The sequence below is a fragment of the Mytilus galloprovincialis genome, chromosome 2 (genome assembly GCF_965363235.1).
Source record: "Mytilus galloprovincialis chromosome 2, xbMytGall1.hap1.1, whole genome shotgun sequence".
Taxonomy (NCBI): Eukaryota; Metazoa; Mollusca; class Bivalvia; order Mytilida; family Mytilidae; genus Mytilus; species Mytilus galloprovincialis.
The window spans coordinates 39,606,135-39,634,076 of NC_134839.1; the positions used below are offsets into that span (position 1 = coordinate 39,606,135).

Here is a 27,942-nt window from a genome sequence, read left to right on the forward strand (position 1 = left end):
TCTCTTTTCAGTCAACATCACCAAAATTGTCAATCAACTCTGAATGGGAGTTATATGGGCCTTTTATTTTGGATTTTTTAACTATTTTTTTTTTTGCGGTAGGCAAAAACTATTTCATATGACATTAGCAAAAGAGAAACTTTGAATAACAAAAATGATCAGCAATACCAGATCTACAAATTAGTTACAAAGGCTATTTTTTGTCAGTCCACTGTGTGCTCTGTAGTAGTTATTAATACCTTAAATATATATTTTTTTACCCATATTTGCAGTTTTGGCAAAAACTATATAAGTGAGAAATTGTAAAAGAAAAGAAAATATTTTATATTTATTCATCTTCAAATTGATGAAAAAAAAACTTCAAAAACTTTCTTGATTTTGCTATGATAGTTCCTGATGTACATGATGTACAGGATGAATTGATATCATGTATATCCCCCTAAAAAATAAGTGTTTATTTCATTTTCCTGTTAAATTTTATTTGAATTTTTCATCTGTATTTTCATGTGATTTTACTTATAAAAACTTTATTTGAATTGATAATAAAATTTTCTTATCCAATTTACACTCTACTTTTGATCCAGGATCTGCTTAAGAAAAATCCCTCTGAATTGTACTTGATATATTTGTTTAACAACATAATCTTAAAATATAGCTGAAATAAAATTGTTTCTGATCAAGGTTTTCGAATGTATACATATTTTCTGTCAAATGAAATTGTTGTGTAAATAGTAAAAAAGTGTTACATACTTGGCATGAAGAGTGATATCTTTTCTATTACTTTTGTAAATTGAATTTGATACAATTTATTATTTAAACAGAGCTTTTGTAATGTTTGTCAAGAATTGTATTTTGTTGGAAAGAAGGATTAGGAAAAAAATGCTTTTGACACCTTGTTTCACATTAATTTTCTTTAGAGCTTTTTTCACCATGGGAGATTTTTAAAAGCAAAGTTTTTACCAAAATTTCATTTACACTTTAAGATGGTTTGGCTAATTCTAATAAACATGATAAATGAAACTATGAGTATTAATTTATTTTATTGGCCATTTTAAAGTTAGAAGCAAATCGAAATGGAAACCACCAGTTATAAAGTTACACAGCTTTTTAAGACTTCACTAACTTATAAATATCCTGTTTGAATGATTGATATTTGAAAAATTATAATGGTGACATCAGTGACTTTGACGATTTTGATGAATATATTGACAGAATGATAATATCTGCTGTTAAAATCCATCATCATGTCTTCTAGAATATTTGAAATATCAAAAATCTGAGTATAATTTTCAGCTTTTTAGTTCATAATTCAATGGATACTCAGATTTGTATCCGGATTTGGTTTGAGTCCCTTCAGGACATCCCCTCCACCTGAGATTAATGATTGCCAATTTCACGACTATTATTTCTTCCTGTAGGTAAAATAAAGAGGTGGTAGAAATCAATCTAAAAGTTAAGGATTTACCGATCATCTCCGATAAAACGTAATTTAAATTGACGGCTTATGTGTTTTGTTGATAATGGTACATTTTAACTTTGTTATAAAATCTTTAAAGGATATTGAAACATGTTAAAGGGGTGGTTTATTATTTTTTTATATTATATATATTTGTCATATTTGACAAGTAATTTGCAGAAATATTTCTCCATGATAATGGTATAAACTATATAAATGACATTTTGATAGTCAACAGTATACATATTACTCGGATGTGATTTTCAATAATGAATGACATTCAATTGAACTGATACACATTTATGTAATTTATAAGAAATTTATCTGAGGGATGTTTGCAAAAGATGCATCAATAACTTCGTTCCAACAGGCTTCTTCCAATTAAAGAATCAAAACAAAATGATGAATAAAAAAAAAACAGAGAGCTTGACATTGTGGATGTCTGTCCTGTGTTGAAGACTATGTTGCCCTCTAGATGTTCTTTTGGGTTGCTGTCCAATTGATGTGTATACAATATCTTCATTAATTCATACAAAAACAATGAAAAAGCAATTTATATTTCTTTAACTGCAAAATTATCAGATAGTGCTATAATTCACAGAAAATGTTCAAGCTGTTGAGAAGTGATTACTCAAAAGTCTTCATGCTCTTTTATCTGCTTTGTTTTAGAAACATGACAAATTGTTTCATTTTCCTTTTAAATTGTTTGTGTTGATTATATTTTAACAGTTAATACATGTTAAAATGATTAAAAAGTTTTATGATCCTATAACATTTAATAATTAATTGTATAAATATGGGATAGGATCAATTCCAATTATGTGAGGATGTTCTCGTAATGACATTCATTTCACATGATACATTTTACAAATTAAAGCTGTAAATATTTGATGTTTCCAAGTAACCATAATAAACATGAAACTGTCAAAATTACTTTGTACAACGCTTTAACTAAAGTCTTCATTTTTGTCTTAAAATTGTTGATGCCTAGATTAAAGGTCTTAGGGGTCCGAGGGCGATGTCATATTGATTCTCATTTCATGAAGGTCCTCAAAATATTTTTTTTATTGGCACTTAGTTTTTTACCTTATGAGGCAAATTTTTCTGAAAATTCAAGTTTTACTTCCTGTTTCCTAAATATTATGATGTTTATACCGCAATTCTGTGATTATTTTGAAGAAAAATGTACTTATATCTCGCATATATATATTTATTTTCCATAAATTATGTTTTAACTCTTTAATATGAAAAATTTGCAGAGTATTATTTTTTAATTGTTCCTTGGTAAGGTTTTTGTGCTCTGCTTACAATCGTGACAATAGTGGTCTGCATCCCGTTTTCTTGAGTCCTTTGGTTGTTCCACTAATGGTCTGTCCAATTGTACATCAGGTTTAAATTTTGGTTTAAGGTAATTTAACATGAAGCTGTGGTCACAACTGGAAACTTTGAACGTTTACTATGATTGGAAGTTTTCTGAAAAAATGCCAAAAGAGTTTTTTTTTATCTATAATTTTTAGTTTACTTAACAAGTTAACATGGAAATGTGATTGTGTGAGCAGCATTTGTTGACCTATGAACCTATATTCTCTATTTTTTGCAACTTCAATTAGACTTGGGTTCGTAGTGAATGAACTGAGCATAGGAGAAGCACTTGGTGCTAACAACAGAATAAATAGACTTTTAGCTTATCAAACAATTGTGAAATGTTTAATTTTGAGATGATATAAGTTAAAGCCTTAAAACCATGTATAATTTTAGAAAAAATATTGACATTCCTAGTTGAGATACTTTATAGAATTAGTTCCTATTGTTAACTAAAGGAATTAAGGTTTCAGCTTGATTGACAAACCTTGGAAGAACGATTTACGGAGGCATTTAAAGTCTTTGTTTGTTGTGAAATTCAATATTAGCAACCACTCTTATTTTCGATAACTATAGCTATTTAAATTTCTGATAATTGGAGTAAATGTTTCCCTTAAGATTTTATCATGCAATATCATACATGTTTTAATTATATGTTTATAAGGTTGTTAAAAAATAATTTAACTTATAAGTCCTAAAAATGGCTTTTAAAAAGTATCAGTTTATTTTTTGGAATGTAATATAAAATTGCAATATACAGAGATAAAAAGTCATTAAATTGTAGCTATTCCCATTAACCCATTTATGGATTAATTCGAATAACTATTGATTACTTCAGACTTTCTGAATAAGTCTGAGTATCTTTATAAATATTACTGTTAAAAGGCTCAAAAGATTACTCTGGTTATACATGTTATAAGCATATCACAAATGATATTTTGTCATTGAAATGACCAGACTAATTCTGTCCTATTCATTTGTCAATCATAATTGAAAAAAAATTTAAAAGATTAAAAAGTTTTACTTTTTTCAACTTTACTCTTCAAAAAAAGAAAAAATACCCTAAAAAAAACTGAAAACATCACATATGTATGACAATTTCTTTCGCTATATCTTAATGTTCTTTAGTTCTGTCATAATAATTAATTTGTCAATTTTAAAGCAGAAATTTTATTTCATAATTTTTCGAAGAAAAAAAATAACAAGTGTCAAGGTCCTTATACCTGAATTAAAATTAAAATTCCACACCGTATATGGTTTATTTTACCATTGATATTAACCAATAACTGTTTAACATGGCAATCTGCCACTCACCTAATAATAAAAATCATAATGTATCAATATAATTAACCTATTACACAAATTTCTCTTAATGTAATAAATCTTGACGAACCTATTGATATATGGTGGTGAATAGTGCTTTTATATTACTTACTTCTTAATAATTTTGGTTTAATTACATTGGTCTTTTAGGACCAGTGGAAAAAAATCAATGTTACTTTATTATCGATATACCTGGATTCTTATCACTTAAGTGGACTAATTAAAGTGTTTTGTTGGAGAAATGAAGTGGAACTCTCGTTTCTTCCGTAACAATAATTATACATTTACTAGACGATCAATTTCCGTTGGTTCTTAACACATATTTGTGAACTAAATGACTTAATGAGAATAAAATTTTGTAAATGTAATGTTGCCTAGAAATATCTAAATGAAAATAAAGAGAAATATCACCCAATGTTGATAGTCATTGGCGTTAGATGATTCTTTATATAATGGTTATTTCAGTCTTTAAATCTTACGGAATACCAGCATATAATGGCTTCATGTAGAGAATTTGGTTTTTATACGCCCGTCGTCTTTTAGACGGGACGTATTATGGTATACCGTTGTCCGTCCATCCGTCCGTCCGTCCGTCGTCCACACTTCGGACAATAACTCAAAAACACTTTCACCAATTTCCATGAAACTTAAGTGAATTGTTTATATCTATTGACGTAAGCTCCCTTTCGTTTTTTTTTAATTTCAGATTTTAAGTTTTGGATTTATGGGGCTTTATTCATAAAAAAGGGGGGATTTTCAACACTTCGGACAATAACTCAAAAAGGCTTTCACCAATGTCCATGAAACTTTGGTGAATTGTTTATATCTATTGATGTAAGCTCCCTTTCAATTTTTATAAATTTCAGATTTTAAGTTTTGGATTTATGGGGCTTTATTCATAAAAAAAAGGGGGATTTTCAACACTTCGGACAATAACTCCAAAAGGCTTTCACCAATGTCCATGAAACTTTGGTGAATTGTTTATATCTATTGATGTAAGCTCCCTTTCAATTTTTATAAATTTCAGATTTTAAGTTTTGGATTTATGGGGCTTTATTCATAAAAAAAAAGGGGGATTTTCAACACTTCGAACAATAACTCAAAAAGGCTTTCACCAATGTCCATGAAACTTTGGTGAATTGTTTATATCTATTGATGTAAGCTCCCTTTCAATTTTTATAAATTTCAGATTTTAAGTTTTGGATTTATGGGGCTTTATTCATAAAAAAAGGGGGATTTTCAACACTTCGGACAATAACTCAAAAAGGCTTTCACCAATGTCCATGAAACTTTGGTGAATTGTTTATATCTATTGACGTAAGCTCCCTTTCAATTTTTATAAATTTCAGATTTTAAGTTTTGGATTTATGGGGCTTTATTCATAAAAAAAAGGGGGATTTTCAACACTTCGGACAATAACTCAAAAAGGCTTTCACCAATGTCCATGAAACTTTGGTGAATTGTTTATATCTATTGATGTAAGCTCCCTTTCAATTTTTATAAATTTCAGATTTTACATTTCCGTGTTATGAATTTTTATGCTTAAAAAAGGGGGGATTTTCCAATTTTGGGACAATAACTAACACTTTCACAAAATTTTATGCAACTTTGATAAATTGTTTATATCTATTGACATAAGCTCCATTTCCATTTTTATAAAGTTTAGATTTTACGTTTTCTTAAGTAATGAATTTTTATACTTAAAAAAGGGGGATTTTATGAAACTTTGGTGAATATATTAATGTAACATCCCTTTTGATTTGTATATATATTTCTAGTTGATCATATAAATTCATTTAACCCTTTCACCGATTGCTGCCCACACAGAAGCTACTCTGAGACGATGGCTTCCCTGGCTACTATTACTCAAGTGGGAGATCTTCATAATAAATGTCAATAAAAACTTGTTTGTAGTTATTTGTGTATTTATTTCATTCACTAACACCATGTTCACAGTTTTATTCATGTTTTGATAACTTATTCTTCATAAAATATTCAAATTTTCAAATTTTCGGCATTATCTAGGTGAAATTCTCAAAATTCTGCTCTAAGACCCCAAATCGTAATTTTTTAACCAAAAACGGCAAAATTTTGAAAAATTTAATGAGGCTGTACAAATTCCTCGCACTGAACGATGTCTATTCCAAGTGTTTTGTACATAAAACGACATTTTATGTAAAAAAAGTATACAAGTTTGGCTTCAATTCTTCCATATTCTTTCAAAAAAAATGTTCCCTCATTTCAAATTCTCGTAAATTCCGTAAATTTCGTCTGATTTTGACACGGTTTTCAACAAACGGAAGCGGCATGTTTAAACTTTTATCCGGGTATTCATCAAAGAAAGATAACTCATGTTTGCACTGTTTTGAGCGGGAAATATAAAAGAGGTATTCCGATCCCGGTAAAACGGGACTCATCGTCAGCTGTCTGAAGCGTGAATCCCGGTAAACCGGGACTCGTCGACGAAAGGGTTAAAGCATAAAAGACAAGTTAAAAGAGCAACGGGCGTATCATGCGCTAAAGCGCAGCCCTTTATTGGTCTTGTTGGAAGATCTTCGATAGTATCTGTTAAATTAATTCACAACTTTTTTTGAATTGGCATGATTTCATTAGATCTTGTCAAATTGCGTAGAAGGTGGTCAATAGTTGAAAATGGTATGTTGATCTCTTTTGAATAAAATGCTTTTGCAATACCATACTCAGGATAGATGAAATTATTCATTAACAATATCAAAAGTATATATAAAGATGTACTTGTCTCTTATGAGGTATCTTATAAATAGAGAAAATGTTACAAGCCTGTCTATACATTACACTTTTAGCGCCCACTGATTTTCTCAAGCATTTCTTGTACTTGTAGTACTTTAATTTGTTATGAGGATATACTTTTAAAGTATGAAACATTTTGTATCAGAGTTACCTCCCATTTGTTAATCTTCATAAGGTACTGTTCTACTAATTATTAGATAAGAAATTAACAACACCTTGGAGGATTCATGGTATTAGTCTGTCCTCTATTGTTGTCATGACAATTATGTATACTTAAGAAAGATAAGATCTGTTCTAAGTAAACGACTTATTAATTATTAACAATTAACACAGGTTGGACTCCAAAGGCCATATCATAAAAAATTTATTCAATGAATTTACGTGATACCTCGTGCCTGATGGCGAGTGTAGAATTAATTGTTCAGATATTCTCTCAAGTATTTCTAATGTATTATTCAGTATTATTTTGTGTCAGAATGCCATCTTATGTTAAATATTATCATTAAACAATATCCTTGTCGACTTCATTAGGCAGATCGCTTTGGTAACGGTGTTTGTTTAAACTCATTCATTCATTCAGTTGTCTTTCTGTTTCTTTAAGTATATTTGGAGTATTCCAGAGAATATGTTATTTTGATGGGATTTATGATGTAAACTACAAAAGCCAGGTACACAATATATTTTAGGGATTACGTTTGTTAATTTCAAAGTCTAAGTTTGATATTTCTACTCATTCAGCATAAGTAATGTTATTTTACAAAGTGTAACATTTTGTTATTCTAATATGAAAAGTAGAAAGCTTGTCTGCCTGATTTAAAGGAAATTTGAATTTGAAAAGTAAAATACTTAAGTAGTTGTCTATCTGGCTTAAAAGTTATTTCTAATTTGTTTTCTTTTTATAGTGTATCATTACTTTTAAATTACTGTCAAAATAACAAAGCATGAGAAGACATGCTTGTTATAATTTTTTTGTGCACAAATGATAACTTTGAACTTGTATTATGTAATCTTGAAATATTGTTAATTTTTTTTAACTTTTAAAGTTTCTAACATTTGATATTTAAATGTAAAATCTGAAAATTACTTGGGATTTAATAACATTGAAGATACTCATATTTAAAATGTCATTGTAAAAATTGCCAAAAAATTATATTGTATTTATTTTCAAGTTTTCAAGGAGATATATTTAAGAACCACATAAAAAGACCTTGTTACGAATGTTTCAATTTTTTTTTAATTTCTTAAAGGTTCTGAGTTCCATTTATATAAGTTTAAATTTAAAACACACCCTCTAGGGATAGCATATACAAAAAGTCTAGAGAGATTTTTGTTCTTTGGACTAGATTGTTCTGTGAGTTTTTTAAAAGTTGAAATTTTAGTACCCCATTCATTCTAAAGGTCTTGGAATGAAGTTATTATACATCCACTCCAATCACAGCAAATACAAGTTTATTAATATCAGTACAAGTTATGATAGATTGAAGTTGTAATATTTGTCATGAAAATAGTCCAATTAGGAATTCTAACCATTTATGAACATGTAAGCTTAGTTCTGTTATTATTCACAAAGTGGCCATTTCCATTCTCAATTTTATGTTGAATATGGCATTTTACTGGGTTCAAATTTTTAAAAGAACTAGAAGATGACCTCGAAATTGTGGTACAATTGGGCAAGTGGAAAAAAGATTGTTTCATTGACAAATTTAGGACATTTATCTATAACATCTTTTCAATGATTGAAAACAAAATGTCAGCCATGTAGTTGAGAGGAAAAATAAAGAACTGAAGAAGGCCAATGGCCATAACGTCTTGAAAAATTGGCTTATTTATACAATTATAAAAAGTATGTTCCCTATTGGAATTTTGAAAACAAGGAAATTTAGGAAGTACAAAACACTACATTTATACATCATATCACGAATATTTCAGACTTTATATGGTTTCAGAGGAGATGCAGCCCAATGAAATCTGTATCTTCCTGTAGTGGCTCCCCAAAACCTTGTGTCAGTATATATATAATACCTTTTTGCCAAGCTGATATCAAATAACATTTTTTTATTGATGGAAATTGTTATGAGAAAGAGAAAAGAAAATAAAATCTAAAAAAAACTCAACGTCATGATTGTTAATAACACATAATTATCTGTATCCCAGTAAACTGTAATATTTATAATCTTTTTAAACCTCTTCGATGAATTGAATTGTTTGCTGTTCCTCTTATGAAGTATACCTCACTGTCTGTGTGTAAATTGTAAAATAAATAGAACTTAAAAAAACTCTTCAGCAGAGGACAAGTTTATTATGGGAACTGTATTTTGGGTTTGGATTATTAGATTAATACAGATTTATAGTTATATTTAGGACTTACTATTTGACAATCTACCGCCCACAACTTTTTTTTGATTGTATGGTAATATGTATCTATAGGTGATATGATAATTGGTTTTTGCCACAAAAAGTGCCATCTTTCTTAATGGAAAATATAATGAACACTCCTGAATTAGCCCAAAGTTACTAATTCTTCATTTATGTAAAAATAAGATAAAATTGTTATTGTCCAATTTATAGGCTGTATAGTTTTAGCGATTTGTTTTGGAATTTTTGAAACAGGAAATTGAAATTCCAAATTTAGATCCATTTAAAAATTTAAATGAGCACTCCCTCTTTTCAATTTCTAAGCACCCAAAGAAGTTATAAGGTTTCATGTGTGTATTCAAAATATTTTGTTTCATAACTTGGGTACAATCTAAATATTAAATCTTATGTTCTACTTGACAGTTTGAGTTATCTCCCATTCAATAATAAAATGAAAGATAAAAAGACCTTAAAAACATACCAAGAAAGTCTTATTTTAAGATTCTTAGTTCTTTGTTTATCATATGTTTATTGTGTAATTGATTTAAAATTCAATCCAGTGCTAAAAATTGGCATAAGAAAAGAAATGTTGCACAAAAAAAAATTCAAAATATTATATGATACTGTATAGACAATTAATGATCTGTTATGACCTTCTAAATATAATTGAATTAAGTGTGAACTATTTTAGAATTGGCAGACGTTTTGTTTTCATTTAAGTGCAGGTTATATATATTTTATCTGTAAGCAATTTATATCAAGCCTTTCAGATCAAATTGCATAGTAATGACAAGCTGATTAAAAGATTTAATTATTTTGGAATTTCTTATTTATCGACCTTGTATAATATCTTTCATTGATTTGGATAAATATTTTAATATATTTTGCCAGAGGTTTTGAAGTAGGAAAGATTTTAATTGTCAGTTAATTTTTTTAGTTCAAAACTTTATAAAAGTGAGTAAAATACAGGATAAGATGTATTTATATTGTATACTTTTAGCAAAGTCAATGTCAAAAATATTACTGACATAAACTAATAAGATATGGATAGGCATCATTCACAGAAGGCTTACGTGTAATTATGATTTTACATACATATTCAAAACAAAGCAAAATATGAAGAATAAAATTTAAGAAAAAAAACCCTGTTTTTTTATTCTTCCATTTGCCTTCATAGTTTCAGAAACTTATCTATATAAATTATCCATACATCTAGAAGGGGGGGGGGGGGTAGGAGGGGTCCTGATCCCAAAATCCTGGGCTTAAAAACACGGAATCCCCAGGTCCTGAATGTAAATAAATTTCAATCCCAACCCCGAAATTCAAATAAAAAATTCCCGGTCCCAAAAGGGTCAATCCTGAAATTCCGGAGTCCCGATAAAGGTCCTATCCTCCCTCAACTATGGTCATGATGATATAATGCCATTTAAAATAAAAGATTAAAAAAGTGATACATAGAGTAAAATTTGCCTTTAAATCTGTATTATAAGGAAATTTGAAATTTAAAGAAGATGTGTTTCAGTGCAAATGATATAATATTCTTTCTATCAATAATTTAACTGTCAATCATGTCAATGATTACAGATACATGAACTGATAACTCTTTATGGTAACTAACATTTTTCTGTCACCCTAGCAGTCTTTTTATGTTTTGTTTGACAAGTAATTACGGGGGACACCAACCATTTCATAAACCGTGATTGATTTGGTCTCAAGGATATACAGTGTCTGTATTTGATTAGATCAACAATCATCAATACACGATTTAAATATCTATAACTATGACCTGAAGTTTTAAAACGGTGGTCAAATATGTACTCTATATATCGTTATTGACATGTAACAACCATCTAATATTGACTGTTTATGAACTGAACAGTAAAGGTAGTTGGTAAGGGAGTTATAATGTTCAGTCACTTGAGGTCAGGTGATGTGACTGTTTTGGATGGAACAACTTAATTTGTTGGGTTATAGTAAAACGATGCATATAGATTCCACAACTGCAACTAGTGTATTACGATATTTCTCCACTAGAGACAGTTAAATTTTAATATTTGAAGCGTGAGGCTTGCAGAGCTTTTTAAATAATTAAAATTAACTGTTGAGAGTGGAGAAATATTGTAATACACGAGTTACAGTGGTGGAACCTGTTTCTCTTATGATTTTTATCCTTCCTTTTCAAAAATTTGAGGAAAGTTGTGTACTTTTGATGTGACGTCATCAGGCCTGGTCAGAAGAAAACATGAACATTTAACGTCACAATTAAATTTCAACCAATCATTTGCCAAGAACAGATTTTTCACTAGTGAGGAGAAATATGTTTCTCACACCAGTCAGGAAATGTGAAAATAGCACAAACATTAGAGAAAAATGTGTTAAAATCTATGGTAACATTATTGTTATATAAAATCTGAAATGCAAGTGTCTTTCCTCTTCGTTTAAAACCCCTACAGTTTTACTTTAAGATGTTCTGTAAACTTGACCCTTCCTTAAGTCTGCTGGACAGTTGTCTCAATGGACATCATTCTCCCTCATATTTGTTATGAACATTCCAAAGAACTGCCTGTTAATATTTTTATTCCTAGTCCATTGCACCCCCATGACTCTATTGCCTAACATTATATCTGGTATTATATAATTTAAAAAAATAATATAGATATTCAAAAGATTGAAATATTGTAAAGATCAGAAGTCGATTTCACAAAAAAACTTACGACTAAGATTAATCGTAAGTATACTGATTTGTTCATGACTTAAGACCAATCTTAGTCGTAAGTTTTTTTGTGAAACCGACCCCAGATAGACAGCTATTACATAAAAACAAGGTCAATTTGTCACACTGCTTATAAATCTTTAACTGATTTAATTACTTGTTATATTAAACTGAATTTCCCATAAGCGTTGGTTTTATAGTTGCATAATCTAGTACATTAAATATTCAATGATTTTCAATTTGTACCAAGCAATTAATTGACTATAAAATCACAGGTTTTCTTTGAATATATTATGTTTGAGTTATGTCCTATTATACGGATGTTATTCTGATCAATAGTTCTTACATGCATTATATAAGATGTTTATCATTGAATGAGAAAACAAGAGGTACTTTGTGTCATGACATAACATTGATGTTATGAAATTTTTGTAAAATTTAATTTTTTTACTATGGAGATACCATCTTGACTGTCATAATTTTATACTTGACAGCCTATGTTATGCGATTTGCTCATTGTTGAAGGCTATATGGTGACCTATATTTGTTAACTTTTGTGTCATTTGGTCTCTTGTGAAGAGTTATCTCATTGGCAATCATACCACATCTTTTTTATATAAAATTGATTCAAAAGAAATATTTTTTTTATATATATACGCATGTATTTCAATCATAATTGTGCCATGAAAGTTCAGTTACTCTTTTTATCCCCCAGCTCTTCAGCTCACAGGCATTAAGGTTTACCCTAGAAACTTAATAGAGTCATAGAGTCTTTAATTATTAAAAAAATAAAGCATATAATATGAAGTAAAAAGCCAGCTTTATCTTTGAAAACACAATGACTATGAATGCCAATGATAATATTGTTCCAGTGTATAGATTTGTAAATTTTTATGCAGATAACGTAATGATTTTAATATTGACCCAAATGTCAACTGCATGGTGTGTAATCAGAATTTTAATGCCATTGTTAATAATATTAATTATGTTTTAAATTTGAGTTGTTTTAGATTTTATCACAAATGTACTATATTTTCAAAAAGTACCAAGTAGTTGTTTCCATTGAAATATAGAAAAATATTAATGTTTATTATTTTTTAATAACAGAAAGTTTTCATTCATTCAATTGATTGATATTTTATCATCAATCTTTATTTTGACAAATTAATCCATTATTTTGATACTATAACTAATTAACTCCCACAAAGCCCCTCATTTAAACCTCCAACACAAAAGAGTTCCTCCCCATTGATGGTTTAATTGTAAATCTTTTTGAGTACTCTTAGGACTTGCATAAACTTGTTAATATAGGTATATATCTCACCTATTATACCTATATCCCACTGTATAGAAGTATTGACTGGAGACCGTTACTATACATTTAAAATTCTAATCTTACATATAGTATTTATTTTTGGATTTATTTAAACTTTCTGTTTTCACATTTCCTGTTGTTTTTGGGATATTAGAACACTTGTTGATTTTTTTATTGGATTTTCTCTGCACTTCAGAATTTTGACAACTATATTGTACACCAACTTAAGGACCTACAGGAACTACGAACACGTAACTTTGAAGGAATTTTAGGTAAATCTGTGGAAATATTTTATCTATAGGTGCCAATATATATACAAGATATGTTTCTTTAGGTTAATATATTACTATTTACCTATATAATATTTTTGAAAAAGAAATGAATGGACTAATAATTTTTAAATTCTGTTAAATAGTTTCAACCAATGCCCTTGAATTTATTAATATATTTTGTGTATTTACTTTTGAACTTCATTCAAAACTAAAACTTGTTTGATAATTTGTCTTATGTTTAAGGATATTTTCCTATAGAACATGAACTTTCATGACTTTAGAGATTACATACAAAGTACTTATTGGTACCCAAATAAAGTTATTTTCACAGAACTTTCTATTTTATATTGTCGTTTATTTTGGCATGGTTAGAGCAGAGCATATAACATTTATTGTAGACACATTATATATAATTATTGAATGGCTGATGGCTTTCTGGAAAAGAGGGCTTATGCTTATTTTAATATTGTAATTTTTGTGTAGTACTCAGTCAGTAGGATTTTTCATCTTTAATTTAGTTGTTTCAGTCTTAGAGACTGTTCTGTTCAGGGAAAGGAACCCAACACATGTTCTTTAGATTTTACCAATTCAAATCAAACTTATAATGCATTTTAATTCAAATTCAACACAAATATTTACCTCAATCCCCATTCACCACAAATATGTACCTCAATCCCCATTCAACACAAATATGTACCTCAATCCCCATTCAACACAAATATGTACCTCAATCCCCATTCAACACAAATATGTACCTTAATCCCCATTCAACACAAATATGTACCTCAATCCCCATTCAACATTGTTTTGACAGTTTTGAATGCTGCTTTTTCCTGTTTGAATGTTTTTACACTAGTCATTTTTGGGACCCTTTATAGTTTGCTGTTCGGTGTGAGCCAAGGCTCCTTGTTAAAGACATTACTTTGACCTTAGATAATGGTTTACTTTAATTGTGACTTGGATGGAGAGTTGTCTCATTGGTACTCATACCACATCTTCCTATATCTATATAGGCAAGTAATTCACCTTTATTAATGTTTCTGGAATTTAACTTAAGTGTCCAAAGAATCAGGGTACTTAGAATCTAACATAAAATAAGAATTGGTATTGGGGATTATGTTAGGGGCAAAGATGAACATTTTTGGACTATTCCTTATTATGACCTAACTATCAATTTAGGCTGGAAATCACCTAGACTTTCAACATGATATAATATTGCAAATTACCTTGAGAACCCTTATAAATGGTCTATGGTCTAGATAGTTGTACAATATCCACCTAATATAGATCACTCAAGGTTGTTGAATCTCACTCTACTTATTTCCATAAAAAGCAAGGTATACGATATACCTGCTGTTGTGTGTTAGTTTTTCTGTTCACTCAGTGGGGTATCAATAATATTATAAAACACATAAGAGGAAATGTTTGGTATACATAAAAGAACAGCAAGCCAACAATAGATAAAAAAAAGAAAAAGACATTTACTGGTCAACATGCTTATTTCAAAAAAACTTACAAAACAAGTTCCTTTTTTTGCATGGTTCTTATCGAAGGAGATAAAACAAAAATTCAACATATCAATTTGTACAATGTGTAAGTAAAATAAAATGAAATCCAACAACTCTCTTTTCCTTGAGACAGAGAATTTACATTTGTTATGAACCTTAGGGCAATATATTTGGCTTTCTACTCTTTCCCCTAAGAAATGTACATGTATATACCCTGCATATTAGAGAAGTCACACATGTAACTTTTATTATTTGTACATGTATCACTGGCTATCAGAAAAAGAATTACTAGCAACACACTGATAATCATAGTTTACCGATAGTATAATATTTTAAATTAACATTTAGCATAATATTGTATTTTAATATATTTCTAGACATGTATATATATATATATATATATATATATAAAGGGGTCATATATATGTTAGTTACATTAACTTACATATCAACCTTACCACACGACCATTGGGCCTTTAGTCATATAACAAAGCCATTTATTAGCTCACCTTTAATTAGTAATGTGGGATATAGTAGCTTATCTGTCTTATCCGTGTTTATTATCTTTCTACAATTGGATGTGTATTGTTTTTTGTTTACACCTTATGTTATTTATATTCTTTGGTAACAATTGTTTTGTGAAGTAGACAAAACAAATTTAAATTGTAGTATTTGTCAAGAATGTACATAATTGGAAGTTAAATTTCCGATGTAATTGGATAACTCTTTCTCATGTAAATGAATATGGCACTGAGATAAGTTGGAAAGTATCAACGAGTGAAATATATAGGACTGTATATTTAAACATGGAGAACTATTTGGTTAATGGGTAACCTTTTTACCCATCAGTGCATTTACTTTGTCACTTTGCTTATTCAAAGTCTAATCGAACTTTAAAGCTTTTTAAATATCAATCACTGCGTGTTATTTATAGTTTTTTCACAGACACTGTATACATATTGCTTTACAGAGAAATATTTGAGCAGCTACCTTCATGGCTTAATATTTCATGTGTTTTTTTTGTTTTTTTTATTGTGTTCCATTTATTGTCTTTTATTTATAAATACTATGTTACTTTTTTTTTAAACGGAGACTGCAATGTTTAAGAGAGTATTGAACATGGCACTCACCTAAATAAAGTATACATACTTTCTATTTTACTATAATGAAAATATATCAAGCTAATTGACAAGCACCTGCAAATATTTTAAAAACAAACAAAATTTAAATCCAACCAACACCATGGAAATATAAGCATTCTAAAATACAAATAATCATAGGTTGTTTTGTGTAATATCTTGATAAAAGTGAGAAAACTTAATCCTTATGAAATTGGACTATTGTTTAACAATACCTACAGATCAATATAGCCAATCAAATAAACAAGAGATAAGATTCACGGACTGTTGACTAAATCCATTTCAACTCTCCTACCCTGTTATTGGTAAAATGAATGAAAAATAAATTGGAAATCTATAAGTTATCCAGAGTTTATCAAATCCTTGTGAAATCTCCGATAGCCTCAACTGAACTTCTAAATTGATCTCATGAATTTAGATTAAGATCTAGGAATCTGAGCATTAGAATTTAAGAGATAATTGAAAAATTGAACAAAACTTATTATTTATTTATATATAGGTTTTAAGTACTGATATTTGAAATTTTCCCATTTTTAATAGTCTGTTTATTGAATTGAATTGGAAAAAAGTGGATATTTGATTTCCTGGTTTTACAAAGGTCTGCATATAAGCCCATAGAAATTTTGTATTCTGCTGAAGATTTGAAATTCAATATTCACCTGACCCTACAAAATCAACAAAAATTGGCATTCAACAAATAAAATGAATCCACAGGACTAAAATTTATGTATGCATTCACACTAACTGTAACAGCCAAAACAATGCATCTTTGAAACTTAAAATTATTATAGATATAAGAAGATGTGGTATGAGGGCCAATGAGACAACTAACCATCCAACTCACAAAATAAACCATTATAGGTCAAAGTACAGTCTTCAACACCGAGCCTTGGCTCACACGGAACAGCGGTCTAATCTCCCGGTACATTAAAACAAGAAAAGAGAAAACTTATGAACCACATCAACAAACAATAAAATTCTGAACATCAGATCAATCCTGATACATGTACATGTGTTTTACTTGTAAATCAAACTTTAGGTACTTTCAAGGCCACCATTGTTTTATTGTTAAAGCTAAACTATAAAACATTTGGTGCACAAAAACTCGAAACAACCTGAACAAAAATGTCAAACACTTTGAAATTACATTTGTAAGCCTATATTAAGTTGACTGAAATCGGACATTTTCTAATGAAAATACCACAATTTTTTTTAACTTAGATACAAATGTACCAAATTTTGTCTTTCTTTCTGCATTAAAAAATTCTTAACTTAAAAAACTTAATGTTCAAGTATTATTTCTCATTTCAGCATCACCAAGAAATTTAGGACAAGCACCTGCCCAGCCCCTTGTCTGGCAGGATTTTAGGTTCAAAGGATATCCAGACAAATCTTTCCAGGCCCCTAAAGTTCCAAAATATAAGCGTCTATCATTAGACTTAATGAATACAGAACGTGACGACCAGTATTTTGGTAAAACCACACATTTTGATACAGGTAAGAATTAACATATATATTTGCATAGATATGAATAATCAAAAAGTTACAAGGCTGAAAAACTAAGTTATTAGTTTAAAAAATAGGTTTCTCCATACATATTTTGTCTGTTTTATGATACATTTTCAGCAAAAAATATCATTGAACAATATTTTGATTAAGTTGCTACAATTCCCTGATGTATACTAGCAAGGCGTGATGTCTATGTCATTTTGTACTTTTTGTCCTTTTTGCTTGATAAGGTCTTTATATTTTGGCCTTCAGCATCAGTGAAGAGACATTTGTTGTTAAAATTGGCATCTGGTGCTAAAAATTTGTACTGTCAATGTTATACCATATTTTCATCTCTTTAGTAGCCTCTTTTTGAAATATTTCTTTTGATAGACAGTACGTAGCTATTTTTGTCTGATATGGCTACTATATCACTCAGGCAATAGCGAAATCAACAGCAGCAGAGGCTCACTCATTCAAAAATGGAAATTTCTCATTTTTTCTGTCATGTCTATCATGTCTCTGATACTGTATTTTCCGCCCTTCTTCCTTCGATTTGCCCTCTTTTGAATATTGTTTTATTAATTTTCAACTACTAGTTATTTTTCAACCAATTGTCTTAAAATAAATTCGCTATAAAAGTAAAAAATTACTATCTTTAAAAGCAAGAATACCCCCTGCAAATCTTCTTTGTTGTAGATAGATATAAATGAATGTATTTTGACCTCCTCAAACTTAAATATTGATATAGCTCACACTTGCATACAATGTAAACGTTAAAAATACATATATTCAATAACTTTGCTATGGAGATGCCTTATATCATACTTAGTATGTCCTTTAAATGTTTGAAACTGTGCACATACTCAGATTAAATAAATATTTAACATTCTACCGTAATTTGATTTAAACTAGAATTTGAACATGTTCAGGTAATAAAGTATATAATTGGAGGTTGGCTGTGATCAGATTGAAAATAAATTGTACACACTGAAAGATTCAAAAGTTGAATATATCCGTTACTCTGACAAGAACTAATATTCATTATTTTTCATAGGATTTTCTTATTGGAAAAAAGTTTATCAGGTATCATACATAGTCTATTGATAAAGCTGAGCAAGTGCTATGACCCTATAATGATTTATTTATGTTTTTAAAATTTGCAGAAAGACTACAGTAAATAGAGGTTTGAAAGCAATGAATAAAGCAAAACATTTTTTATGTTGCATGAGAAAAAAATCGAACTTATATGTTGTTAGTGTCATAAATGGAATGTTCCCTTGCCACTGCTAGCCAGGGCTAGAAAAATCATTCCACTGTTTTAAGTGTTTAGATACCAGTTTATGACTACCTATATATATAATTTTCCACATTTTTTTTTTGGCTGAATTAGATCTAATGATCATGAAAAGCAAAGTTCAATTTAATACCCTAAGTCAACTTTTCTCCTTGCTGTTTAACACCAAAACCCCTTTTTCCAGCTAAAAAGTAAGTAAGATTCTAAAAAAAAAGATCTAAAACTAATGCATGAGATGTAAATTGTAATTGGTTTCTCTTAAGAAAAAACACACAGGAAGGAGAAAAAATTACCTTCAGGTCTTTGCTCAGGTCTATCTGCAAAAGGAAAAAATAGTTCTTGTTACAAATTCCTTAAAAGGGCAGTGTATATTTTTTTCTGTGCACTCACTCTAAAATTTCTAAGTTGACATCTGATTATGTTATTTTCAAAACTAGATAGATATTCTGTTCACCCAAGACAAATCACAAAAAGAGCTGCAGGTATGTCCATAGTGTTACAGGGAGGTAATACAATATACATGTAGATGTGCAAAATGTAGCAAAAATACCACTAGATATATACTTACATAAGTGGTATAGGGAAATGGTTAGACTTCATTCATTATTAGTTTGATTAAAGGTTTAAAGTATCTAGAGAAAATATATTCATAAATTTATGCTTTTGTTGTCAACAAAAGCTGTACTTTCCTTGTGTGATTGAATAGGATTTTTTTTCTATCAAAAAGTTCCATCAAAACACTCAATTTTAGTAAACTGATACATTTGAGGAAAAACATCTTGCTCCAGCTATAAATTTAAAGGAGCAGAGTGCCAGTCAGTAGAAGGCAGGGCACTTTTTTAATGATGTTGGGAATTGTCACTTCTCAATTGTGTTTTCTGTTTCTGTGCGGTCGACTGCTCGAATAATGGATGAATAAAATAATGTCACAATGTATTATTGTTTGAAAAAATACTTATATCAGCAGCTGTACTTCCAATTAGATTTATACAGTTACACAGGAACAAAGCAGAAAACATGATTTGAAGCAATAAATGTACTCGAAGTAAAATAGTACAGAAGTGAAAAAGATGTGTTTTGAGAGTTATGTTTTATCTTTAGTTGCTGAAAAGAAAAAAAAATATAGATAAATGAGACCAGTTTGACACATTATTGTTGCTTGGAATGTCACATATCTGTACAAGCACAATTGCACACAATCTTTCTTTGTAATCTTGGTTCTGTATGTGTTTTGTCTATATATAGATAAGCCATCATTTCAAGGCACTACTGGCAAAAAACAATATGGTATGTGCAGTTTTCCTTGCACCAAAATGTATGGATTGATAGCACTATAATCTTTTATTTGGGAATTAACATTTCGGAAGAAACTAAAAACTTTAAATATTATTTGATATTTATAGAATAAAATTTCATGAAAGGTCAGAACTATAAAGTTTTGAAAGCAAATATTTAAAAATAATTTATTTTAAATCTTGTTATTAGAGGTAATATTATACAATTATGGCCCGTTGAAGAGGTGAATATCCAAATTTGTCAACACGAGAAGGTTATTTCATTGAGGGCACAGCTCGAAGTGAAATAACTTTTATGGGTTGACAATTTTAGATATTCATCGATTTTAAGGGGCCACAATTGTTTTATAATACCGAACTAACAGCGGAAGGGCATTTCGAACACTTACTAGTCTATATTTTTAACATAACAAACACAATCTGATGTTTAAAATACATTTGTGTTCTAGAATTTCTGGAATTTACAACAAAAGTAGAATCTTTTTGTAAAATATTGATGGCCCTGAAAAAGACCGTATATAAGAGATATCATCAGCTGCTGGCACTCTCAGCTCTATTCATGTCCAATGCCTTATTTCCTCCTCTCTCAGTGGGCTTCCAGTGTAACTTGAACACTGCCATTTTGTTTATTTAAGTCTGTGACATCATTTTCATGGGAGGTAACTCAAGTATAAATCAACACACTCAAAAGGTTATTTGCCGGTGAATAATAGGGTTATTCAACACTGGTGTAAATTTTTAGAGTTATTCGTCCTTCCTTGCAATTGAATGAAAATTAACTGAATTATTCCATGTCACGTGATAACGTTGCACCCAATAGAATTGTTTAAAATATATATAACAGGCTATTATTTGAACTTGGAATTATTTTTAATTATGGAATTCGTACAATTTCTTGTGTTTAAATTTTTTTATAAATTCCATGTTTATTTTGTATTATGATCTTTTGAGCGGTTAATAACACTTTCCATACAATGTATTTTGGTTAGATAGTGTTGTGCGCGGCACAGTACATTCTATTGAAAATATACTATTTTCTTTGTAATAGAAAGTGTTGTGCGCAGCACAGAACATTTCAGTACAGAATAATCATGGAATTTATTAAAAATTTCAATAACAAGAAATCAAGCAAATTCCATAATTAAAAATAATTCCAAGTTCAAATAATAGACTGTTAATTATGTAAGTTATAATAATAACAGTTGTTTGAATTCAAGTGTAAATTTTGAAATTGCTTTAAAATACTTTAAATTGGAACTAGATTTCCATCAATATTAAAACATTTTTGAAATACATGAGAAATTTTCCTTCTTGGGTAGCAAAGAAGAACAGAGCATTAACATGGAGACCTAACGAGTACAAACCACATAATTTACTGAAAAGAAAATCAGGAAAATTAGCTAAGAGTGATATTGTTTACATAAAGTCTTACAAAGGAGACAGGTCTAAGTTTGACAGGAGAGCCAGTCCTAAAAAGGCATGGCACTCTTTTAAGGAAAATGTGTCCCCATTTAGCCAGAACTCGTCAGGTTTGTTGGCATGCCAAAAAATTAACAGGTTTATTTGAAATCTGTTTGAAGGAATTTTTTATTAATTGCATGGCCTGAATTTGTACTCTTTTAGTTTTTAAATAATTTTGATATTAGTTTTGTTAACAAGTAAGATAATTTTTTGAGTAACTTTAATATTTTTTAATTTAATAAAATGATATAACAATAGGCATAGATTGTGACACAAGCTTTTGCGTCAGTCATCTAGTTTACTATTTTGTATATCTCTCTTCATGTAATTGTCTTAAAAAAGTTTTTCCTCATGAACTTCTTATAATCCACTTATGAAATTAACACATTTGAAGTGAATTCATAATGACTTTTTTCTCTTTCATCTCACTAAAAATAATCACATGATTTTGAATTGTTTAAAAATTATTACATGCAATGATTACCAAAAGTATTTGTCTGCATTTAAGATAAGACCATTGTCATAATCAAATTTTGAAGTTAAAATTTATGTAAGAAATTTTTTATAGCATTCAACAAGTCAGTCAAATTTTAGTCTATGGCATAATATATGTTGAAACAGTATTGTTCAAGGATTCATTTTTTGTGGTTTGGGATCAGATGTAAAAATCTTTTTCATAATAATTTATAAAGTAGGTAGCAAACAATCGATATAAAAATCCAAAGTACATCACATACTGTGAGTTTGATGGTTTCACTGACTCTTCACATAAAATATCCATGGAATGGATGATCCCTTTCCTGTGAACAGGAAGAGGTATGATATAAGCCATTACTTTCAACCCAAACTAGAAAGATTTCTGCATTTTTATGAAAACATGAAAAATAACAACCTGTGAAAACTCGTGTTTACATGAAATGATGAGGTTTGTTATTAATAGTTTTTAAATTTAATTTAAGATGTGAAATTCAGTCAGAAAAAAATGAAGAGAAATTATAAATAATTCAAATTTCAGTATACTTACTTTCAATAGGAAATGTCTTTTTTTGTGTTTATTCTTTTTATTTTATATGATGATGTATTCAATTCTTGTAATATTACAATGTTGTTATTTTGACAGCGCGGAAAAATCAATCCTCACAACAGAATCCGTTAAAGATATCTCCCCATGTGGATGATAAAAGAGAAGAGTATCCAATCAGAGACCCTTTAGGTACCTTAACGTAAGTATTGGAAATAAGGGACTTTTTCGCACCATGTCTATGTTTTCATTGATGTAGGGGGCCAATTTCATTAGACTTTTGTTTGTTTTTAATTATTTTATTTAATTGCCAGCATAAAAAACTCACTAAATCAAACTATTCACTGAAGTGTTCTCTCTGAACATAAAATTATAAATAAACAAGGATTTAAATGGACTTTTTATGCCCCACCTACGATAGTAGAGGGGCATTATGTTTTCTGGTCTGTGCGTCCGTTCGTCCGTTCGTTCGTCCGTTCGTTCGTCCGTTCGTTCGTCCGTCTGTCCCGCTTCAGGTTAAAGTTTTTGGTCGAGGTAGTTTTTGATGAAGTTGAAGTCCAATCGACTTCAAACTTGGTACACATGTTCCCTATGATATGATCTTTCTAATTTTAATGCCAAATTAGAGATTTTACCCCAATTTTACGGTTCACTGATAGAAAATGATAGTGCAAATTTCAGGTTAAAGTTTTTGGCTTCAGGTTAAAGTTTTTGGTCAAGGTAGTTTTTGATGAAGTTGAAGTCCAATCAACTTGAAACTTAGTATACATGTGCCCTATGATATGATCTTTCTAATTTAAATGCCAAATTAGAGTTTTGACCCCAATTTTACGGTTCACTGAACATAGAAAATGATAGTGCAAATTTCAGGTTAAAGTTTTTGGCTTCAGGTTAAAGTTTTTGGTCAAGGTAGTTTTTGATGAAGTTGAAGTCCAATCAACTTGAAACTTAGTATACATGTGCCCTATGATATGATCTTTCTAATTTAAATGCCAAATTAGAGTTTTGACCCCAATTTTACGGTTCACTGAACATAGAAAATGATAGTGCAAATTTCAGGTTAAAGTTTTTGGCTTCAGGTTAAAGTTTTTGGTCAAGGTAGTTTTTGATGAAGTTTAAGTCCAATCAACTTGAAACTTAGTATACATGTGCCCTATGATATGATCTTTCTAATTTAAATGCCAAATTAGAGTTTTGACCCCAATTTTACGGTTCACTGAACATAGAAAATGATAGTGCAAATTTGAGGTTAAAGTTTTTGGTCAAGGTAGTTTTTGATAAAGTAGAAGTCCAATCAACTTGAAACTTAGTATACATGTTCCCTTTGATAAGATCATTCTAATTTTAATGCCAAATTAGAGAATTTATTCCAATTTCACAGTCCTTTAAACATAGAAAATGATAGTGTGAGTGGGGCATCCGTGTACTGTGGACACATTCTTGTTGATACTTTGTTAATGATCACAGGGCTTTTTTTGATTGCACTGTAAAAATAATGCAATAAAATTTGGTGAATTGGTGCTAAAAAATAAAAAAATAGATAAAAAAACTATAATCAAATTAATTCTAAAAGATTTAATGAAAACATAGCATAGATTGGTGTTACAAAATAGTTACTAGACATAGAGCTTTATTTGAAAACATTCAAAGCTTTTTTTAAGTGTTACAGTATTTCTTTGGACCAATATGATAACCATGGATACAGCTACAGTTTAAATCTAAATCTTAAAGATTTAACGAAACAAACGAAGAAATACTTTTATTTCAAAGATTATTTAAGTGTTCCGATATTTCTAGGGACCGATCTGAAAATCGTAGATACCGCATAAGAGATCCCTACGGAGATTTGACGTAAGTTCTGTTGCACTTCCTGCCTTTATCATCATGCTTTGCTTTTTTATTTAAATTTCACTTGATAGATTGATTATCATATTCAAATTGGCTAATTTAATGAAGTTATGTATCTATACAATACTTATTTTTTTGCGGGAAATGAAAATAATTCTGTATAAAAAATAATCTTATAAGAAATTGTTTTTAACAAAATTTATTTTTAAAGGGCTTTAGTAATTTCCTAGGTATTGTTAACAAATTTATCAATTTAAAACAAACAATTTCAAGTTTCACTATTGATTTCATAAGTCTACTTATATAACAATTTAAGTTTATGTTTTTTCTGACAATAATTTAAAAGCAAAAGTGAAATTCATATAGCAAACAAAGCCAATATATCTTATTAGATTGAAGCATGCGCCTCAGGTTACCATATATGCATGCATTGTCCTTTTTAGGTCAAAATTTTAAATTGATTTCAATGTTATTATATGTGCATGTTAACATTTTCCCACCAATATCCCTTAATGATTTCACATCACTATCCCTTGTTCATTTCCCACCAATATCTCTTAATCATTTCACACTTATATCTCTTGTTCATTTCCCATCAATATCCCTTGTTCATTTCACACCACTATCTCTTGTTCTTATCACACCATTATCCCTTGTTCATTTCACACTATATCTCTTGTTCATTTCACACCACTATCCCTTGTTCATTTCATACCAATATCTCTTGTTCATTTCACACCAATATCTCTTGTTCATTTCACACCACTATCCCTTGTTCATTTCATACCAATATCTCTTGTTCATTCACACCAATATCCCTTGTTCATTTCACACCAATTTCTCTTGTTCATTTTACAATAATTGAGTCTGTTCACTTTCCTTTTTATTGTTTGTTCCTAGAAATTAACTGATTGTTCAGTTGTCACTTTGGTTCTTGTTAATTGTTTATAGAAATTAACAGATTTACAGTAGTTAAATTTAATATATATGCTAAATGAGCATATGGTGATATTTACTTGTAATATTTCTCCACAGTTGGGGGATGTTTTAACTTTGAAGGTGAGTCTAGCTAGACTTCTATGAACATCTTTTTGTAGTTTCGATGTTCTCAATGTCAAACTTTGGAATATGGTCTGCAAAATTACGAGAAAAAGCATATTAAATAAATGCTAATGCTAAATTGCCCCTTCTCATAAATTCCTAATTAGCATTAAATAAAAATTCACTATATAATGCTTTTGTGCTCTTTCTAAATTGATTTGATCTCCATAATGTTTTAAGTTTCCCTAAGCAATTCATAAATTGTGCCATCCATTTTGTGAGCTTAACTGCTACTATATAAAGAACATGGATGTCTTAACTCAAAAAGGGGGTGGGGGGGCTTGATGACAAAGTGGTCAGTTGAATGATGCTTATAATCGCTGGCCAAAACAGCAGGAAATTAAATCTAAGAATTTTTTAAAGTAGTCTTCAATTATCTTCTTTACATGTCATGTGCATACAATATAACTGTCTATTACCTGACATATACAAAATCCATATATTGTCTAAAGAATGGTTTATTTGTGGGATATGAATAATAATATAGGGTTATTGGGTGAATATTGGGGAATATGTCCCGAGTAGAATTTTATATTGCACGAGTTTGCGAGTGCAATACATGTTCTACGAAGGACAACATTCCCCAATATTCATGCAATAACCCTTTTATTGTATAGCAATATATAATATTTGAAAGTAAAAATTGGTTTAAACTAAGATTTTATCATTGATGACGTCATGAATTTTGAAGATTTATTGCACTAGTGCAATGTTATAGGGTTATTGCATGAATATTGGGGAATATTGTCCCGAGTAGAACTTTATATTGCACGAGCTTGCGAGTGCAATATATGTTCTACGAGGGACAATATTCCCCAATATTCATGCAATAACCCATTTATTGTATAGCAATATAATATTTAAAAGTAAAAATTGGTTTAAACTAAGGTTTTGTCGTTCATGATGTCATGAATTTTGAAGATCTATTGCACTAGTGCAATATTAGAATTTATTGCACGCTAACTTTTGGTTACTTTCTGTTTGAAATATTATATTGCTATACAATAAAAGTATTTATTCTATATTGGTATTATTTTAGTAGGTTTCTCTATATAGATTGGATTTTGAATAAAAAAGCATATTCACCTGAGAAAGTGTTATTCGGTAAATATGGGGTTTAATTGACTTTTGAAAAACTGATATTCACTTCGGCCGTCGGCCTCAGTGAATATCATTTTTTCAAAAGTCAATAAAACCGCATATTTACCTCATCAAAAGACAGTAATTGTATAATATTCTATTAAAAATATTTTTGATACTAGTAATTTGGTAAGAGTTGTGCTTATTTCCATAGTTATACTATTGAAACACTAAACGTTGTTTTTACTTTTTTTTATCAATCAAGTAAATAGCATTATCAAGTGATTCTATTTGTTTTGTACATTTTTTTCACCTTATCATATTTTGTTTGCACTTTGTATTTTATTTGTGCATCATACATCATCCTTTATCTACATTTTAATCAATGGTATCATGTCATTTTAGCACAAAATAAAATGTTCTACAATTAACTGAATTATATTTTTTTATTAAAGTGTTTGGTTTTTTATTTGAAATTTAGAAAAAAAAATCACAAGACTAATGAAATTTGTTTCAGATGTGAATAAAAACAAATACAAGGTTTACCTCAGGGAGAAATATGAAGAACTTGTGAGACATCAAACCAACAGTAAAACATATATATTTTCAACACTTATGAATGAGTCAGCTGTGTAAAATGATCATGTTTCTTTGTGTTATATTTTTGAAATCTATTTTATAACCTGCAACCCCTGATTAAACATAGATAAGAACCAGTAACTGAACTTTCAATATACATCATGGGGACATTGGCTACTCTCTGGCCAATACTTTGAATGCACATGTTAATGATTATTGCTGCATCAATATCTACTGGGTATTGACAGCATTAAGCGTCACAAAATTTTTCAATCTCCAAAATTTCTTTTTTCTGTACAAAGTTAAATATAAGTATTGTAAAGCCTGATTAGATAAATAATACTTACACAACAATTGCAATTTTTTTTAACATTTTCATTAACAGGGAGGAGCATAAATATAAGCTCCAGCGGGAGATGCGAGATATTGAGGAGGATAGAAAACAAAGAGGTATCATAGATAAACTTCGCACTGAAGAAAGACAAGAGGAGAGGCAAAAGGTAAGGAGAATTTGAGAAGTTTAGGGAGAATTTATATTGATTTTGATCTTCATTGTTACT

At 29.4% G+C, this 27,942-nt stretch overlaps 1 protein-coding gene across 3 annotated transcripts in view; it reads left to right on the forward strand.

Annotated features, from left to right (window-relative positions):
- The window catches only part of LOC143063574 (uncharacterized), an 80,246-nt gene that overhangs the window by 5,121 nt on the left and 47,183 nt on the right, over positions 1 to 27,942 (forward strand). For all 3 annotated transcript variants that reach the window (XM_076235786.1, XM_076235787.1, XM_076235789.1), the window contains exons 2-7: positions 13,490 to 13,565; positions 17,524 to 17,709; positions 19,435 to 19,479; positions 22,874 to 22,976; positions 24,572 to 24,625; positions 27,768 to 27,882. In XM_076235786.1, the coding sequence (XP_076091901.1) occupies positions 13,490 to 13,565; positions 17,524 to 17,709; positions 19,435 to 19,479; positions 22,874 to 22,976; positions 24,572 to 24,625; positions 27,768 to 27,882 (579 nt within the window). The remainder of the gene's footprint in view (positions 1 to 13,489; positions 13,566 to 17,523; positions 17,710 to 19,434; positions 19,480 to 22,873; positions 22,977 to 24,571; positions 24,626 to 27,767; positions 27,883 to 27,942) is intronic.